This window comes from Cyanistes caeruleus, chromosome 1 (genome assembly GCF_971803275.1).
Source record: "Cyanistes caeruleus chromosome 1, bCyaCae1.hap1.1, whole genome shotgun sequence".
In the NCBI taxonomy this organism is placed as follows: domain Eukaryota; kingdom Metazoa; phylum Chordata; class Aves; order Passeriformes; family Paridae; genus Cyanistes; species Cyanistes caeruleus.
In genome coordinates this window covers 88,537,918-88,558,228 of record NC_141701.1, presented here as the reverse complement: position 1 = coordinate 88,558,228, position 20,311 = coordinate 88,537,918, and the positions used below count along the sequence as shown (strand labels likewise).

The following is a 20,311-nucleotide window of genomic DNA, read 5'->3' as shown; positions in this document are numbered from 1 at the left end:
GGAAGTTCCCCTTGTATTCCTAGAGAGTTGCAAGCAGGATATAAAGTGTAAGTTGAAATACCAGAAATTGTATCTTGCTCAGACTTTGTTCTCTCATTTATAGATTTACTGCAGTAAGATAATTGTAATATAATTTATTGACTTTTTCTTTAAGAATTTCTGAGTATTTCAGGTTCCACCATATCTTGCTGGTACTGTTACTGAAGTTAATAATAATCTAAGCTAAAGAAAAAATCTCCAGTTGATTATTTTAATTATTTTTAGCAAAAGGAACAACATTTTGTACAAAGTGGTTCATTCTTGTGATTTCAGGATTTGGAATTCTGCTGTATGATTTTTAGGTTTGGGACTTGAGAGGGCACAGTTTTGCTTGTAGATACTCTTATTCTAAATTAAAATCTTGGGTTTAAATCTCTTCACTTTAAGTGCTAAAACTTTACCGAAACACAGCAATGACATTCACATTTTTATCCCAAGATCTGAGCAACACCAAACGTCCACATTTGGATGTATGCAGGACTTACAAATAAATGTATTACACTGTTAGGTATAACAGTTAGTTTAGAAACTATGATGTTGCTTGAAAAAAAATGTAACCTTTCTTTTTGAAATTAATATCTTGGAACAGATTTTTAAAATGACTGATCAAGTCAGATGCTTAATTATAACAGATATTTTGCAGATTTCAAAAAGTTAATTTTTTTTTGTTTTCCTAGAATAGGTTTCCAACCTATTCATAAAGACGTGATTTTCCATGTTATATGTGCAGTGTCATTGTTGCATACTTTATTGCTAAAAGCACAATTCAAATGATACAAAGCAGGTTTATGTCCCTTTTACTTTGGAGTAACATGGTCTGTAGCTGTACTCTTTTAAAAATATGTTTCAGTGTTTGATGATTAATGACTGTAAATTTTTAGCAATTCTAAGTGTTGACTTTGATTTTTATTATGTTGTTGATGGCTATGCTAGAATGTTTTAAATTGAGTTCAAAGTATAGATGAAGTTAGAAAACCTAAATTACATTTTCTAACTTTAAAGGCATTCTGTACTGTTCACTGAAAATACTTTATCTCGGGCTTTATTTCAGAATGAAAAGAAAGTTTTATTCATGGGATGAATGTATGAATTTGAGAGAAGTCAAGGTAAAGTGGTCAACATACTGCATTTAAAAATAAGTGTCTGGTTAGGCTTGCATGAAGAAAAAGGGCTACTACCATGTCCAAGCATAAGGCCAAACTCTGTGAACATGTAAATGCTGACAGATGTCACAAAACCATGGGCTGCTGGCACTCTTAAAGGTCCTGCTGATTTGTGGAATATCCCATTATTCTCGAGCAGTGGCCATGTCTCGTGGCCAAGCCTCTTGCCATTGAGAAAAGAAAATAAATTCATTTTGTATGTGTGTATTTCTGTGGTTTACCATCCTTCAGTTTAATTTTACTTTCAGATTTTCTCTGTAACCATTCCATATATCTTGTGTTTGGGGCATCTGTAGAAAGCACTGGGAGTTTTGGCTAGCCAAGCAATAGAATAACACTTGAAAACCTGGGCTTAAATTCCAAATAATTCCATGTTTTGGGCATCTGATTTTCTGTGTATACAAAGCTCCCAATTAAAAGGCCTTAGATTTAACTTATTGGAGATTTCACTCAAATCAGTATGTCCAAAACAAACATCTGTAAGAGAATCCTTCTTCGTGAGAGTTTCATGCAAAGAGAAAGGAAAGAAAAAAACAAAAATCCAATGTGTTTTCTTATTCAGTTCAGCAAGCAAGAGCTCTTACAGCTTCAGATTTGTCTTTTGTTGTAGGGAATTAGGTTTTTGTGCTAATCTTTACTCCAGCTCTGAGGTAATCCCTAGAAATAGGTTTTAACTACTATTTATATAGCTGCTTTTAATCTGAAATTTATTCAGACTTCTGGGTTGTTCTTTAAAATAGATTACAAGATAAATAATGGGGTATCATATGAATATGTTGTGTGAATTCTATGCTAGAAACTTACAAGCTAAAATTTAGTTCTGGTAAGGAATCAGGGTCACTGTAGGGTTATCTGAAGCCATATTTTGCTCTGTTGCAGTCTCTGAAGAAACTAAACCATGCCAATGTAATAAAATTGAAGGAAGTCATACGAGAAAATGACCACCTGTACTTTGTATTTGAATACATGAAGGAAAATCTCTATCAGCTAATGAAGGATAGGTATGTCTTTTTTCACAGAAAACTAGTGTGCTATCATGCTTTATTTAATGATTCTCATACTACCTTGAAGAACACTTTGGGATTTCTGATTTTGGCTCTTCTTGCTGCCTTATTAATGTGAACAGGAGTGTACCTTCTTATCTGAGGGTGGAATTTGGCATTGCTCTGCATATTGTAATGCCTCTGAAAATAAGTTTGATTGCTTGTGAACAGGAGGGTTTGCATGCCTTTGTGTAGAGCCATGAGAGAAATCCCAAATTGTTGTGTTTTGGTGGGTTTTTTTCTTCAACAGCCTTCATTTTAATGTAAGAAGAATTGGGTGAATATTTGTGCTACTTTTGCTCATGGGTTTGACTTAAGGTGGGGATGGTACATGCATACATCCTTGCAAGAATGGCCTGTATATAGGCTAACTCTGATGTTGCAGTCTTGGATAAACAGTACATAGCAAGGCTTGCAAAGTGGACTTCAGAATGGGACCTGCCTTTTCAATAACGTTTTCCTTTGATGAATTGTTTGGCCTTCAGTGTGGGTTTCCTTCAGACTTTGTCAGTCACTTGTATCTCCTAATGTGCCAAGCTCTTGGGTTGACATCCTGAGGTAGCTGCTGGTGACATCAGCACAGTGTTACTCTGCAGCTGAGCAGAATTGCTCTTACCAGGGTTCCCTGAAGGGCACTGCTGAGTAATGCACCTACCAGTGCTGCACTGTGCCATCTCTGCCTTGCTACAACACTGCATTCCACGTTCACCTGGTCAAGCTGACCAGCCAGCTCCTACAGAGAGATAGAACAGTGAACCTCTCAGCTCAGAAGTTCTGCTGCTGCACTTAAAGTGCACTTAAAGATTAAGGCCCAGTAGAGTTTTGAAATGAGAGTTGCATCTCTCTAACTTGATGGGTCTGTTCTCACGTGTTCATGATGTGTTAGGCAATATAAAGAAACGTGTGTTGAGAAAATACATTATTTTTCTCAATTATTTAAGTTTTTTTATCTTATTCCTTCACAGAAACAAGTTTTTCCCTGAATCAGTCATCAGAAACATGATGTATCAGATATTGCAAGGGCTGGCTTTCATCCACAAACATGGTAGGTCTCCTGGAGTTTGTGTAGCACAATTTTAGAAAATAAGATAATGCACAGAAATAACATGAATAACTTAATAACTTAATAACATGAATAACTAAATAACTTAGCAAGGGCTGTTAATCATCTCTGATAAAATCATGGTTACCTATTTCAAGTGTGCTGCAGTTTAAACTTTGCCTGCAGTTACTCTTTGTTTTCCTATAACTGGATTTTTCTCTTTCTCTTGGAAAGCACTGGATGTTGTTCATACACTGTGCAGTAGTTTTTTCTACTTTAGTTAGCAGATGAATAAGCAAACTAAAGAAACTTGTATACTGTGCTGTACTAAACAGTTCTGCTTCTTCAAAAAGAACTAATTGAGAAGCATTGATACATCAGTACTCTTGTGTTGAGATACTATAACTAATATGATACTCTAGGTATAAAAAATACGAAAATAACTTGTTCACTCAGAAGTTCGAGCAGTATCCTTATCAAATACAACCTGGATTCAAATATTTTTGCAAGTGAGATGTTTCTAGGAATTACAGGCACAGTCTAAATAAGAGGTGAGGTGTGCTCACAACAGTAAAAGTTTCACACTGTATCAAACTTGTTTTTACCTTCATGCTCAACTTTTTTATTTTGTAGTTCTTTACATCCCATTGAGATCCTTAAAACTTTCCAAAGACAGTAAAATATTAATTGAAAATAAAATAAAATAAGAAGCAGTGTTCCTAGCAAGGTTTTATTTGCTTTCAATGTATTCTGAAGAGGCCTGTTGGTGAATTAAATTAATAATTAGTTCTGTTCAGTGTTATCAAATACCCAGAAATTGACATTTTCTTGTCCTTCTGATTAGGATAATATACTGTTCTCTGATTGTTAGCATCCTCCTTTCCTACCTCATTTCTCTGTGAATTAAATGAGAAAATTAGATTTTAAGAAAAACTTCCTTTAAGAAAAATATTAATATCTTGATTTGACCGTAAGTGTATTAGGGAATATGAGGTATGATAAATTTGAACATTTACATTTCACTACAACAATTTCAGCCAATTTCTTAGAGTCATTTTCAATTGATGTGTGCAGAAATTCAGTGCTTTATTCCAGCAAGTGCATTTCAATTGAACTAATGTATAACATAACAAATTGTGTGTTCCAATTAAACAGCAGAATTAATTTACTTAGTGACTAACCACTGCCCAGGTCTAGAGGTCCTCAAGACAACAGCAAGCATAGAAGAAACTTTATGTGCCTGCATTACTAATATTAGCATTTCTGAGCAGGATTTGGATATCCTTTATATGTCTGTATCTCCAAATTATTGTCACAATGATAAATAACTAGCTAGAAATAATTCAAGCAATTTTATGACTCAAGTGTGTCAGATGCTCAATTTTCCATTACCAAAACTGACAAAGCAGTTGTAGTTTTTGCAAAAGATTTCATTCTGAAATTGGTTTTTCACTTGGAGTTGCTGCCAGGCAATTCATTTTCCTTAGTGTGATAATGACATTACATTTGTTAATTTAAGAGCACTTGGTGTAATAATCACTGGAGGGAAGATAAGTGCATGTGTTGGGGGAGGGTTCCAATTATTTTATGTTGAATTAAAAATAAATAAATAAATTTAAAAGACTGAAAGCTACTATATTATTCTAAACCATCCCAAAGTAAATATTGGATTACTCCTATTAGAGGTTGCTGCTTAAGAAGTGATTCTGTGATAATTTGCAAATCTTTTCTGTTTGGTCTTCCACAGGATTTTTTCATAGGGATATGAAGCCTGAAAACCTTCTCTGTAGTGGACCAGAACTTGTGAAAATTGCAGATTTTGGGTTGGCTAGAGAATTAAGATCTCAGCCACCTTACACAGATTATGTTTCTACCAGGTGGTAAGTATATCAAGAATTTAATACATCAGCTTAACTACTTACCTTCCTATGACCATTTTAACTTATTTATTATTTCCTTCCATCCTCACAGGTACCGTGCTCCTGAAGTTTTGCTGAGATCTTCTGTCTATAGCTCACCTATTGACATATGGGCAGTTGGCAGCATAATGGCTGAGTTATACACACTCAGACCCCTTTTCCCAGGCACAAGTGAAGTAGATGAAATCTTCAAAATTTGCCAAGTCCTAGGGACTCCAAAGAAGGTAAGGCTTAAAAAGCCTCACACAATTGTATTTAAAAAAAAAAAAATACAAAATATTCAGTGTTACCTTTCAGAACATACCTGTTGGATTATTGTTTCAATAAGTTGCCTGCAGACTTACTGTTTGCTCAACTCTATTTCTTTTCAGCTTCCATTAAGGCATATAATGCTAGTCTTTTGTTATATATTAACATCTGTTGTGTATCATACCATTATGTGAAGCCTTGTTCTCCTCTAATGAAAGCCAGACAAAATTATTTCATTTAGTTATTTAAAGTTATTCATAATGGAAAGCAAATCAGAAGTCTCCTACGATTTAATTTACCAGAGCCAATTTGCTTTCCCTTCTTGAAAGTGTAATTCTTCTGTACTGGCACACAGAATTTAGAGCTTGTAAAAGTTACCATAAATAAGACAAATTATACTTTTCTTATTTTTAAAGCATAAAGGAAACATTTAATCTCAAACACAGATGTCTCATAAATATTATTAGCAATAAGAAGTAATGGAGGAAAAACAAGCAGTATTTTAGAGGGGAAGCAATTTTTTCCACTTTTTTTCTGAATGAGCTAAATGCTATTCAAAATTACAAGGAAGATTTGGGTAGTGCATATAAAAATGGATGCAATTGTATTCAGTTTAAAAGTTGTTTTTGTAAATGGGTGGAAGAACATGCAAGAAAAGAATAAGGTTACCTTCAAAATTTTGAATGAACTGAAAAAAAAGACCATATGCTATTAAGTATTTTTGTAGACTAAAGTAAGAAATGGCAGATGTGTATCAGTATTTTATGGGTGCAAATAGAACGTGGTGGGATAACTGACCAAACACATTTGAGAATGATCTGAAAAACCTAAGGGTGGAGAGAGTTTCATTAGTTTCATTAGTGTTCTACTTTTATAAAATAGTACAGTTCTTGTCCAATAAAGGAACTGTTATCAATAGAGAAGTAAGGAACAGAAAACTTAGAACAGAAATAGATTAAGCTTAGTTAGGAACACACAGAGCTTGAAGTGGTGGGAAAACATCCAAGAGAACAAACTGAGAAACAGGTGCAAGCTCATGACAGAGCAAAGAGGAAAAGGTCAGGTGTAGAATTATAGATGATATATTGTGGAAGTGAAAATTGAGTCAGGAGGACTCAGTGAAAATTGGTGTGATGTGTAAAACAGTGTTTGCTGTGACACAGTTGTGCCTCAGGAATAATGTGAAAAAAGGAGCAGTATTTTAAGACTTGAGTTTTCAAATGCAGATGTGAACTTTCTAAGCAGCTCACAAATCTAGTATAGTAAGAGGAACATTTTGGTACATATGAAGACTGTCTGAAAGACAGCACAATGCTGGCTTCTAGAATATTTTTAATGTACAGCATAAACAAGCTCTGAAGTGCAGGGTGATCAGGGAGAGGTTTTCACTATGTGCAGTCTCAGAGCAGCACTAAGCTGACTGCTGTGTTTTTTTCTCTGACCTTAGAAGGAGCTAACAGAAGCAAATTGTGACTGTTTAGTCTATCATTCCCTGACTAGAAAGCTTTCTGCTTGGGAAAGCAGGGAGCATTACCAGCTCAGTATTCCAGAGAAAACCATAGCCTTCACTAAAGACCTTAAGAGTTAAGGACATTGTAAGTAAGCCCTGTGAGATCAGGAGACTAATTAATTACTTTGTGTCCCTGTCATCTGCTGGGCAGACTTGGGAATTTTCTCTCCTTATGACAATGCTAAGACATTCTTCAGAGACATTGCTGTGTAAAAGGAGTACTTAAATATTATGATAGGAATTACCACAACAAATAATGCATTTATTACAAGTACTTACATTCTGAAAAATGTAAGCAGTTATTTTAATACAAATATTATTTTTCAGACATGCATTTTCATTTATTCCATTATCCTGCAATAATGAATTACAGGAATTATGCCTTGAAGCCATCTTCATTCCAGTTTATCTTCCTGTGTTTAAGTCCATAACACCATACCAATGACTTCCGTGAATCTGGGTGTTTTAAATAGTGGCAGGCAACTATTTTGTTTTATGTTATAAATTAAGTTGCTTTATTTATTTTTTAAATAAATTAAATTGCACCATTCAAGTATTAGCAATGGTGGTGCACTTGTAATGCATGTATTTGTTCAAAAAATTGATGACAATCTCAGTAGGAGAGATTGTTTAATGAATTTTCATTAAAGGCTGACAATGGCATTTTAAGTAACTGTGAATTTTTAAATTTTTTTTATATAAATGTACTTTTCATTTTTGCTCTTGTACTGTTTTCACCTTATCCCTATGCTTCACCAGCTCAACATGCAGCCCTTGGTACTTTGTTGTAACTGTTGCTTTATCACTATTTCTAGACAGAATGCCACCAAACTTAATAAAGAAGGGCAGTACAGTGAAGGGGGGAATTCTTTCTCCATTGATTTAAATTAACGAACAGCTCTCTGTGGTGGATTAGGAAGTCCCTTGAAATCTTGAAACTTTTTTTAACCAGATGTTAATAATATAAATATAATTTACAATTATATTTGAGGCTTTTTGTTACCATGGGCTATGCTAACAGATCTAAAACTGTTGTGCATAAAAAGATGAGTAATAGCTATCATGGTACCTTAAGACCAAATTGTATCAAATCAGTCCAGTTTGCCCTGTAGCAGTGTAATAAGCTTGGTGGATAGAGGAAGAGCACAAATGTCATAGCTTGTCTTCAGTAAGGTTTCTGATGCTGTTCCTCATAACATTCTCAGCAGCATAATTATATACAAATTGCATGATAAAGAGCATACCTGTTTGGAAAGACTTACACAGAGACTAAGCTTCACTGGCTCTTATTCAAAAGATGAATTTAATAGAACTTGAGTGGTTCTGCATTTGATGAATTTTTTTTAATTGTATTGAAGGCTGTCTGGTGGAGTAGATTTTGCTACTTAAGCTAGTAGATGGCAGGCTGAGAAGAATTATGTTAGAAAACAAGATTAGAATTTAGAAGTGGGTTGTTTTTTTTTATGCATAGAATTAGAGATGTAGCTTTAAAGACATTTTTTCAGTAGTGCACAGAATGCTGTCCTTAGGCACGAATGATGAGCTACATAAATAGCTGTGGATAACCATCCAGCTAACAAATCTGTAGGAGAAGCTGTAGGAACTATTTAGTGTATTTTATGTCTAAAGACAAATACCATACCAATGTGTAATGAAAGGAGTATTGCTCATTAACATGTGAACTAATGTTTCTGTTTCCCTTGATATATTGTATCCAGTTTAGAGTTTTCCTTTTCAAGAGAGAAAAATCAGAGTCTAGAGAGGAAATAAAACTTAAAAAGCATGGACCCTAAGAATTGTTCGAGTTTCTTTAGCCTGTACAAAGAAAGACTGGAAGAAAGGGAAAGAAATACACCTTCCACTGTGTAAAAAGGCCACTCTAGAGGGAAGAATCAGATAGTCCTTCTTGATATCTATAGATGATTGGACACTTAGCAATGGTCATTTATTTTTGTACAAGAAACCTCATTTTCCTAATCTTGAGGAGATTACTCTCTGGAGTAATCTGTATAGACTGGCTGTGAATTGCCAGAAATTGGAAGTTTTTTGAGACTTAACACCTGTGAGGAGGGGACAAGGGCGTGCAGTAAATGATCTCTTGAGGTCTTTGATAATCATATAGTTCTGTATTCCAAGAAGGCAGTTTTCAAGCAACAAAGGACCTCAAGGTTTACTTTTGGAAAATTAAACACTTTAAAATAAAAGTTCTTATCTGGTGGTCATGGTGTTTTGATGTTGCAGTACTGTCTAGTTGTAACTTAATCATTGACTGTCATAATGGAGGGATCAGTGCTATATTGTATAGGCTTGCATCATGGTTATACAACTGTGGCATGGTGAATGGAAGGGCCTCACCTCTGCTATTTCCATAAGGAGGGCATGTTGAAGTCAGCTGCTGGGCTCATTTCTGTGGCAGATGTCCGGTAACATTCCTGGTACTGCTGCACTCTCCTTTGGATACAATGTGTCCAAGTGTGTTATTCATGGTGATGGTTCCACCTTCAGCTACAGGAGACCTCAGGAGGGCTGCCATTGGAGAGCGATGCTGCATTTACTAGGGTAATAATTGTCATGGAAAACAGGAATGCTTCTTTTCAACTGCATAGGAGGGAGCCATGCAGACTAAGCATGACTCAAGCTGCCTTAAATTTTATCTAAATACATCTTTGTTCTTTTTTGGTGCTGATTTTTCTTTCCTTTGAAACAGAGTGACTGGACAGAAGGATACCACCTTGCTTCTGCCATGAATTTCCGTTTCCCACAATGTGTTCCTATAAGCCTAAAAACTCTCATCCCAAATGCAAGCAATGAAGCAATACAGCTTATGAGTGATATGCTGAACTGGAATCCAAAGAAGAGACCTACAGCAAGTCAGGTCTGAGCACATGATTAAGTATAAGACTGAATTTTCTTGCACAGTTAAATACTTGCAGATACAAAGACCAGTTGATTGTCATAATAGTGATGGCCACAAATATCTCCTCATTTTGAACACTTTGGTGGGAATGAGACTAATGGGTGAGAAGAGCAAGTTCTATACCTGGCTCAGGAGACATCAGAAATTCTTCAGTTATTTCTGCAATGTTGTCTTCTGTATTGGCATATCTTAAAATTCTCTCTGTACAGGACAGAGAAATAGCTGAGGTGCAAGTGTTTCAATTGTGTCTATCAGTCACTTTCTGCAACTTTTGTTTTCCTCCCCATCTGCACAAAGGGAGGTACTGAAAACTTTGCTTTCTGTGAAGCCGCAGATGGAATGCAGTATGGAAGAGCTAAGGATTATTTTTACTTGAACTGTAAATTGTATTAAGTGATAAAGAAAGAACTTCAGAAAAACATGCCAATAGGTCACAAAGATCACAATTTTTCACCAATTGTTTTCAAAAAACATATTTCAAGGACCAAAGATGGTTACATTCTGTGGATTTTTTTTTTTTTTTCTATTATCCATACCTAATGTAATCCTATTTAGAATGTATAAAAGAGGAATACAATTGGGAAAGAAAGGATGCACTGCAAGTTACCCTAGGTAGATGTAGTGTAAGTGGTTCAGAAGCAGTTAAGCAGATGGTACCAAATAGAGTAGCCATTCCTCTCCACATTATAAAGCATGTCTATTGTACAGTTTGTCTATTGTACAGTGATTGAGATCTATCTGCAGTCCAGTACTACGTACCTCTACACAAAATACTGTATGGTGCTTTATAAAAGCAAATAATCAGCTTTTACCCAGGTGAGTTACCAAGGAAGCAGCTGCAGCAGTTGTGTAATCCACAGTCAAAAGGAAGAGTTTAATGCATATACATGGCAGTATGTGCAAAGGCAGTGATTCTTGAGTGCAGCTGAAGCAAAACATGTATTTGAGAACTAACAAAGAGTAGAATCCAACCCAGAAGGATTAACAGAGTGGGTTGTTTTGATATAGGAGGAGGTGTGTTGCTAAGGTGTGTGCATGCTCTGCATCTGGCAGAGGACATAGAAAAGCCAGAGGAAAGGATCAAATGAACATCTGCTTTAAGACAGATTTTATCTATCGATGTATTTTAATAAACACCATGAAGGCACAGCAAGTACAGTGAATGTATCTTAAAGAAAAATAAAAGCTAGTGATAAGAAAAATGGTGGAGAAACCTTGCTCATTAAAATCCTCTAATTGTAGAACCCATACATGGCAATCATCTCACTTCTGGAGTTTTTGTTGTTGTTTGTTTTATTTTGTTTTTAATTAAAGACCTCAGGCTATCCACTGAGTTACCAAAACAGAGTCATCAGTGGAGACATGTAATAAGCATGTGGTAAAGGTAGTGGGGACTACCTCTTTTAAAACAGAAATTGGTTACTGCATAGATATAGAATGGTGTTAAATGCATAATGCACCTCAAAACACAGACTCCACCTAGCAATAAAGAAGGGAACAAAAGGATATGATTGCTGTCATATGTACAAGTGGATCAGTCTTACTAGGTTATGTGATGGGAAGAGTTTGAAATACAAACTGCTGGTTCTCAGTACACACTTTACATATGATCTCATTATGCATCCATCTTGCATCTGTTCTGTAAAGCTTGCTTAAATGTTTCAGAAACCTGCTTAGATCCTTGATAAGATTATCAAAGTCAGCTTTTTGAAGTAAAATTAGTGTGTTACATCTTCTTCTGCAGGCTTTGAAGTACCCTTACTTTCAAGTTGGCCAAATTTTAGGACCTCCTCCACAGTATCTGGAGAAGCAGACTCCTGTTAAACCAGTTCAGCCAACAGAGCCAAAGCCATCTTTACCTAAACTGGAAGCTAAGCCAGAACCTCCGTCTTCACCTGATTTACCTGACAAAACACAGCCACAGCCCTTGCCAAAGATTAACCACCAGCCTCTCCAGCAAATTCAGTTGCCTCAGAATACAGCTAACCAGCAAGTACCAAAGCAGCAGCAGCCACAGGCACAACCACTTTTTCCAATTATTAATAAAACCTCATCACCTGTAAGTTGTCTTCAATAACTACAGAGATGGTTTTATTAGAAGTTCTTAGTATGTTCAGCCAACTGATCCCTTGAAAATTGTCATATGTTTTATTAGAGGAGATACTGATAGATAACTAGGGACTAATTGAGGATATAACTGTTATTAAAATGTTAAAGCAAGTCAGAAGAATCGATTGCTTGTAACAACAATGTTCATTGTAATAGCCCTCAGTGATGTGCTTGTGCAGTAATGGAGTTGAAACACCTGTCACTTTATTGACCTTTGAGAAACAATTCACAACGATACTGTCAGTACACAACAGAGAAGTGGAAAGGGAGACCTTCACTTGCCTCATGCAAGAAAATACCCAAAAAGGTTCATCCAGTTCCTAACATTGTAAGGATTTAGCAAATATGATTTTTAGGAAGATGAATAGTAAACTCTGGTTTGTAACTTCCGTTTTGCTTTCAACTTGTACTCATTGAACTGCAATACAAAGTATGTTAAAAATAATAGGAATTCAGAGAATACTGGAAAGCAAATGATACTCAGAAGGACAGTTTTAAAACTTAGTAATTTCATTGGAACAGAATGTTAAAGAAAAGGCCTGACCAGTTTCTTTTATTTGCTGCATTTACTTCTGGGGGCACAGCAGTGTTCTGCACCACTGTGCATCTACCACTGTTCAGAACATGAGTGTTCAGCAAGATGCCAGAAATAGTGGCTGAGCACTGAACTGGGGTTGCAAGCAGAATGTTAACCTCACTACTACAGGTACACTTGAGCAGTGGAAGGATGACAGTCCAAAAGAACTATACTCCAAATGCCTGCTGGCATTATTGTTATGTTTTGTGCTTAAAGTCATAATGAGATTATGGCCAAAACAGATACAACACAGTGGGAAAAATTCCTTCCAAGTCTGTAAGTGGTAGTCAGGGTTATACTAGATAGAAAAAACCCACAATTTTAGAATTGAAGTGCTTTATATTATTATTATTATTGTTGATGTTGTTTTTATTGTTACTTTTATTATTAATTTATTTTTATTGTTGTTGTTATTATTATTATTATTATTATTATTTTAATTTTTTTTTTTTTTAATTTAAAATAGAAACAAGCCACTAGTGGCCCTCTGAATGGTGTACCAGGTCCTAAAAACTGCAGAAGACGATGGGGTCAGACTTTGGTAAAGGCTGTGGATAGCTGGGATGACTTGGATGACCCTGAATTTGGAACATCGTGTTCGAAGAAGCCTAGCATTGCACTGTTAAAAGAAAAGAAAAACAAGGAAATTCCTTTTAAGTAGGTGCTACAATTATAAAATCACAATTTCTTTTAGTAAACAGTGTCTAGAAGTAGATTTATAGATTAAGACAAGTCTGTTAAAATTCAAGTCACCAAAATTCTGCAAGAATGCCAAGAATTGCATGAGCAGATCAGCTTAGGGTATTATGTTGTTACAGTGCCAGTAGTATCCAAACAGAATCAAATTTGTTTTCAGGCACAAAATATGGTTCAGATGTTTGTTGTGTATTTAAGAAACCATTTTACTGAAATCTGACATACTAACATCACTTCCTTTGTCAGTTAAATGGTACTATGTTCTGCCATTTGGCCATATTTGCTTTTATTCCATAGTGTTGGATACATTTCTTTCTTCAAATCCCAGGTCAGGGTCTCATGAGGTGTTAGGTTGGGCTGTTACTTTGTGGAAACAGACTCTACTGAGAAAAGTAGGATAAGTGAAGGGCACTGTATTCTTCAGGCAAAGGTCAGCTTGTGGTATTCGGAACTGGAGTTGTTAGTCACATGGTGTGAAAATTTTAATTTTTCAGTGTGCCAGAACCAAAAGCTTCATGGTGTATCCAGCCAGGAGGGGAAAACAAGATTCTGATGAGGAATGATTCTGAAAGATCAAATACATCAGCAAAAGATTACTATATAAACCAATCAAGATATCTGCCTGGTAAGGTTAAAAGTCAATACATGTGGAAAATACAAGCTGTGCACAATCTACATAAAGTACATTGAAGCTTTAGATTTCTCACTAGATAGTTTTATTTTTCATAACCAGTTAAATTTTCCATTTTTGGACTAAATACCTTTCCCAGAACATATCACAATTGATGCAGCAGTTCCTGGCTATATAAACATGGCAGGACCTCAGTACTGCTTGTACACCATAAAAGTTCACAGGCCCTCTTATGACCAGTAACATAAAAAATCCTCAGTAATGTAAATTCAATGTCTCTTGGATTGCTTGGAATATATCCTGATTAATCTATAAGCAGGTATATGTGAGGACTAAAAAGACTACATATATTTTTTCCATCAGGACTGTAGTGGTAGGACTAGGAGTAATGGATTCAAATGGAAAGAGGGGAAATTTAGAAAAGACATACAGAAGAAATTCTTTACTGTGAGGGTGGTGAGGCACTGGACAGGTTCTCCAGAGGATCTGTGGATGCCCCATCCCTGGCAGTGCTCAAGGCCAGGTTGGATGGATGGTTGAGCAGCCTGATCTAGTGGAAGGTGTCCCTGCCCATGGCAGGGTGATTGGAACCAGATGATCTTTAAGATCTCTTCCAACCCAAACCATCCTATGATACTGTGGTTTTATATAGTGCATATTTACCAATTCTGCAGTGCCAGGATGTTTGGGGTTTTCTGAACTTAAGTTCTGATAAACACAGTCCCCTTCCTTGTACAAAGTGTTTAGAAATATCCATCTACTAGCACTGGTAGGAATTCACACTCACTTCCTTTCCCAAGGCAGTGATATTTCTTTAGAAATAGATATCTTAGTCTAAATCTGAGTGATTTTGTCAGGAAAATAATATATTATTTAATTACTGAGAATGAGAATGGAACGGAGAAAGCAAAGAGAATGCTTCTTTTAGTTAGTATTCTGAATATATTCTATAATAAAATTTTTTTTTTGGTGTCTCACCTAGTATCTTTTGTTACCATGGTGGTTTGTACAATTACAGTAATCATATCATGACTTCTGTAATCCACATTTGAGAATTTAGGTGGCTCTCAGAGGAATTCCCCAATGTCAGGCAGTGTTTTGTTACAACATATGATTAATTTGTCAGGAACTCATTAGGGCAGTGATGACTTCTGAATATGAAATCAGTTCTTGAATGTTAAATAGGATACTCAGAGACTCAATAGTTTAAGTCCAAAAGAAAAGAAAAATATAAAGAGCAAGGAAATTCCCTATCTACAGGTAACACAAATGGAAGAGTTATCTGTATTTCTTTTCTTTTATTAAGCACAATTGCAATGTCTCTATGTTTTTCAATGAAAAAGGCATAGAAGTAAAATATAATTAATGTCAACATTTAAGGGAATATTAGGTCCAAGGAACTTAGTTGTTATTTACCCATACTACTTTAGTCCTGCAACCACTAGATCTGGGAGCTACTTTCATGTGTTATACTCCCATTAACTCTCGTAATGCTTGTAACATGCTGAATTAACAAGAACCTTTGTCCTACTTTTTAACTTAACCCTTGAAGAAATAGTACATTTTCAGCCTTGGGAACCCCAGTTTTTGATAGGTATTTTTGATTTGTGTGTTCCTTTTTTGACAGACAAAAATACCAATTATGAGATTATGGTTTTATAGAAACCAAGTACCTATACTAAAAAGTCTTTTCAAAGTTTTCTTGAAAGCATGAAGATAATTATTCTTAAAGTAGTGTCAATGGTTTTCATGGTTTGGCTTAAAAATCTAATCAGTGGACATCATTAATTTACATTAATGGTGTTTTGCATTATAAGACAAATGATTCAGTGCTAGTTTTCTGTTCTATAAATGTCATTTATTGGTTGAATTAAGTTTGAAATTTGGTATTTATAGCATTTTCCCTCATTTGTTCCCTAAGGTGTAAACCCTAAGAGCGTCTCTTTATCAGCAGCCAATAAAGAAGGATCACATGGAACCTGGAACAACCAGTTGTTTGCTAAATCACTGACAAATGTTGGGGGAGGATTGACTTACAGCAGAAATACTGCAGGTAAAAGTGTAATTGAAAATGGTCACATTATATCTCTTCATACTTTAATTAATTTAGTTAAGACTATCTGATTTAACTTCTGTAGTTTAGCTTAGATTCTAGGCTCTTTCTTTTTCCCTCTTGTTTTAGTGAAAGACTCTTAATAAAACAACTTTTTCATATGTGATATAGTGGATTTTACTTTCAGAAAATTTCAGAACCAGCTCCTATTTATAAAATTCTGTCAAGATAAATTTTGTATATAATCCACTGAGACCATTATTTTACTGTATTTAAGGAATTTGGCCTCATTACTGCCTGCTCCCTATGCTATGGAACACTATCAAATAGCAGTCTGACCCATGAAAACAAAAGAATGGGTGGTGGAAGTGCTGCCTAATATTTTAGACATATCTTTTATCAGTTTTCTGGCCTTGACCTAAGTCCTTTGCTGCAAGAAAAGTCCCCTTATTTCCAGGAAGGAACTTCGTGTGAGACTATGTTTTGTGAAGAACACTGTTTCAGCATTCTGTAGTGTGAAGTCCAACACTAGTTAAACACTTTATCTAAGATTTCCCTGAGGAAACATCAGACTCCAGACTGAAATCTGCCTTCTCACCACCAGGTCCTATACCTCAGGCACACTGTCCTTGTTATGGGAGGTTACCTTGTTAACAATTCTGCAGCCATTGTCCAGCTAGCACAAATCACTCTCCAAATACTTTAGTACAAATGAACCATCCAGCTTTACATGCTTGTACAGCAAGAACTTCAGAAGGTTTGTTTACATGCAGATGCTGCATTCCTTTTTCCTAGAACTTTACTAGCCATTCTGCAATGTCAACAAATCTGATTTTCCCCTCTGAAAGTCAGGCAACCTGAAGTTCATCTGAATTAACATGCAAGATTTTAGAATGTGAAAAGACAACAGCACCTACTGGATTTTTTTGTGGAATATAAGAGGTCTTTTTAAGCAATCATCTTGTATATCTCTTTTGTATTCTGAAATAGAGTATCTGTGTGCCTCAGAAGTAAATTATTTATAAAAAATCTTGCAAGGGATTTGGGTACAGAAAAGCAGATAGCTGCTTCCAAAAGCTTTAATCAACAGGCTAGACATCTACCTAACTGAACTGCACTGAAGATAAAATTAGGTTGAATGCTAATGGTAGAAATCCTGTACTTGTCTTACTACCAAGAATTTAAAGAAAAAAAAGCACTAAATCTGATTATTTTTTCTTTGAAAACATTTGGTATTATTTCCATCAGTATCTTAAATTGTGTGTGATGTTTCATATCACAACAACAGGGGAGACAGCAACATTTAAGACACTCGTGAAGCACATGGAACCAGGATAGATGGATCACAGAAATACAATATGTGTAAACTATATCTTTTTTCATATTGACAATCTGGAAGTCCACACTGCTGTGTTTAAATAACTATGTATCGTTTATTTAAGTGGGCTTTTTTTTCATCAGCCACAACATTGCTCCAAGACAAAATAAGATAAGAGCAAATAGTTAAAAATGTTTTATTTATGAAGGATTGTAAGTTTATGATCAGTCAACTTTGAAGATATGACCAAGTCCTTAAAATTGTAAGTGGAACGTAATTGCATTGTTGGTAAATCATATTGTTAGTCCATAGTTAGAATGGACCTTGTAAAGTAACCTCTTGGAGTAACATCTGCTTAAGAAAACAAGGATAAGACATTATAGTTTCTAATGTGTCACATATTCACTCTTGCTTGCTTTTTTCCCTCCTCATTCCTCTTACATCACCTAAATTGGTTCTTCATATCCTTCTTCTAAAGTTCTGTCCTTCCATCTTTTTCTTCCTTTAATTTTCCTTGTCTACAGATGAGAACTTAATTATACCTATTGAAAAGCTATCATGCAAAGAAAGGTTGAATGAAAAATTAGAAGATCCAAAAGGTAATTTATAGCAGTTATAGCCTGGTTCTTTGTATATTTCCTATTTATGTTTCACAGTTTCTTGTAAAAAAATTACACTTATAATGCAGGTTCTTGATGATTGTATACTGCCATTTTAATTTGCAATCTGTTTTGTCAAACCTTGCTTTCTTCATTATGGCTTCTTCTGGATTGTTGGAACTTACTGTGCTTTAAAAGGCAGAGAATATTTTATTACCCTAATCATAACTCACAGCAGGTCACTGGATAATGGTAAGGAAGTGATCCTAAGGCAGCATGTGCATGTCCCCTCAGGGATGGCTTGTTCGTGACAGTACTCAGGACTTGCACCTTTCCCTGAATTTGGGTTTTCTACCCTTTGCACTGATCTTACAGTGCTGTGCTTGCTCAGGCTTTGGTGGAGTTACCTTAGAGTAAAAGGGAGGAAACTCAGGATTGCAGGCTGCCTAGGTTGTGCTTTATAGTTCCACTACTCCTAAGTTATCACAGAGGTCTGGGATTTGTGTGAAGAGGAACATTACCTGACTGCCCAAAGGCCAAAGATTTAGGAGACAGAAAAACTGTCAAAGCAGATACTGTATTTTATTGTAACAACCACTGAAACTGTGATGAATATCGTCACACTTGATAATGGTCAAAATGAACTACTGTGCATAGCCTTCTACTTCACAAATTTAATACTACTGAACACAGGACCTTACTGCCAGAGAAAAGCATTTCTCTCAGGACATTGTGCCAGCACAGTCTTAACACTGTCCCAAGTGATGACAGACATGAAGACGGTAAGGAATTTTCTTGGATCAGGGAGTAAGACTGCTCTTCCACTGGACACTAATTTCAGTACTAATTTTTTACATGCTCACTGCTTCCTAACTTCCAAATGAGGATGGTTATGTCAGCCTTCCCAGGGTAGCACTGCTTTAAAGATCTGGACCAAAACTAGGCACAAACAGAATTATAACCAGGATTAAAGAGAGAGGGTAATTGGGTCTTTTATGGCAGGCCTTCAACTGTGGGAACTGTGAAAGTCTACTTCAAGTGGTGCACCACTTTCCACTGGAGACGTTGGAGTCCATTCTTTTCCATAGATTTAGGCCAAACATGTTGAGCACAAGAGTAGTACTGAGCACTAGTTAAACCAGCTTCTGCTAAAGCAAAAGGAAAGATCCTGCATTTCTCTGCAACTCAGTGTAAACCTTTCTATGTGGTCTTAAGTTTAGTGGAAGTAATGAAATGTTCATCCTGCTCTTTGTCTTTATTCCTGCTGAAATTCTGTCTGCTAAGTGCTGAGAAGGGTCCAACTAATATACAAAGCAAAAAATTAATTCAATGAAAGAATGTTTGTTTTTCAAGAGATGAGTACTAGGGAGTTTTTAAAGAACACTCATACTTGGTACTCTTGTGATACTGCACATAAAATTTGAAGTGATTATAAAAAGTAGGCAGAGTTTTCTGAATGCAGCTGAAAATCCTAAAATTCTGTAATGTCAGCAGGAAATCCTGGCTTTGTAAGTAGTGGTGCTTACAACCCATCGGGACTATACACCTCTTCCTTCCATAAAAAAGAAGTTGGATCAGCTGGACAACGGATCCAGCTAGCACCTCTTGGTGCACCTGTATCAGGTAAGAAATATAATTTTAATACTCATATCCAGGACAAAGAGAAATGTTCATTTTCCATGCTTTCCTAAGAGATGTATTAGCCCTTGGTAAGGTTTTCCTCAAGTTTTGTAAATAAAATTGTAATGCATAAATTCTTCTTAATACAAAAGAACTGCATGTAGGTGCCTAGAGGCTGTCCTGATAGAGAAACTACTGCTACTAATATTTGTTAGTTAAAAGGGAAAATAATTGCAAAAGGTGCAAAGAAAATTTGGACCATTTGTTAAAGTACTGTTCAATAGTGGTGATGGGCTAAGCAGAATTGTAAAAACATATAACTCCACACCTCTATAGTAAATGGTCATGTAGTTGGGACTCAATTCATTTGTTAAAAACAACGTGAAATCTGTTCTAAATGTGTAACCTTGGATCCTCTGCAGTGTTGGAGACATTCTGAGCACCTTCTTCATTGTCATGTTTCTGATTCAGAAAAGATGAACAGCAATGTTCAGGATGCAGGAGAAACTGCTTTGTGAGTGAAGATTTAGAGATGTTGTCTATACCCAGCAACCCATTTCTCTAGTTACTTCAGAGGAAATAGCAAGGCCCTAAACCAATGGTGAATTGTTTAACCAAAGGGTCCAGGGCAGACCAAAATGATATGATCCTGCTTAATAATGTTGTCTTTTTGCTGATGTGCTCCTTTGAGTTACCTGTTCTCCTTAAGAACTTGCAAGTGGCTTTAGAGAACTGGAGCAGGAGGGAAGGAAGGAGATGGAACACACACACACACACACACACACACACACACACACACACATATATATATTATGCTTAGATGTCT

General features: G+C 35.9%; 1 protein-coding gene across 24 annotated transcripts in view; it reads left to right on the top strand.

Moving 5' to 3' along the window:
* MAK (male germ cell associated kinase) overlaps positions 1–20,311 on the top strand; it is a 30,612-nt gene that overhangs the window by 6,320 nt on the left and 3,981 nt on the right. For 6 of the 24 annotated variants that reach the window (XM_086901675.1, XM_086901684.1, XM_086901700.1 and 3 more), the window contains 12 exons: positions 1,091–1,145; positions 2,082–2,203; positions 3,211–3,290; positions 5,035–5,167; positions 5,259–5,430; positions 9,673–9,840; positions 11,627–11,941; positions 13,035–13,225; positions 13,759–13,889; positions 15,817–15,948; positions 17,791–17,865; positions 19,357–19,488. In XM_086901675.1, the coding sequence (XP_086757801.1) occupies positions 1,091–1,145; positions 2,082–2,203; positions 3,211–3,290; positions 5,035–5,167; positions 5,259–5,430; positions 9,673–9,840; positions 11,627–11,941; positions 13,035–13,225; positions 13,759–13,889; positions 15,817–15,948; positions 17,791–17,865; positions 19,357–19,488 (1,706 nt within the window). Of the gene's footprint in view, positions 1–1,090; positions 1,146–2,081; positions 2,204–3,210; positions 3,291–5,034; positions 5,168–5,258; positions 5,431–9,672; positions 9,841–11,626; positions 11,942–13,034; positions 13,226–13,758; positions 13,890–15,816; positions 15,949–17,744; positions 17,866–19,356; positions 19,489–19,907; positions 20,000–20,311 lie in introns of all 24 variants that reach the window. The other 18 variants (XM_086901757.1, XM_086901768.1, XM_086901811.1 and 15 more) reach the window with 7 other exon arrangements.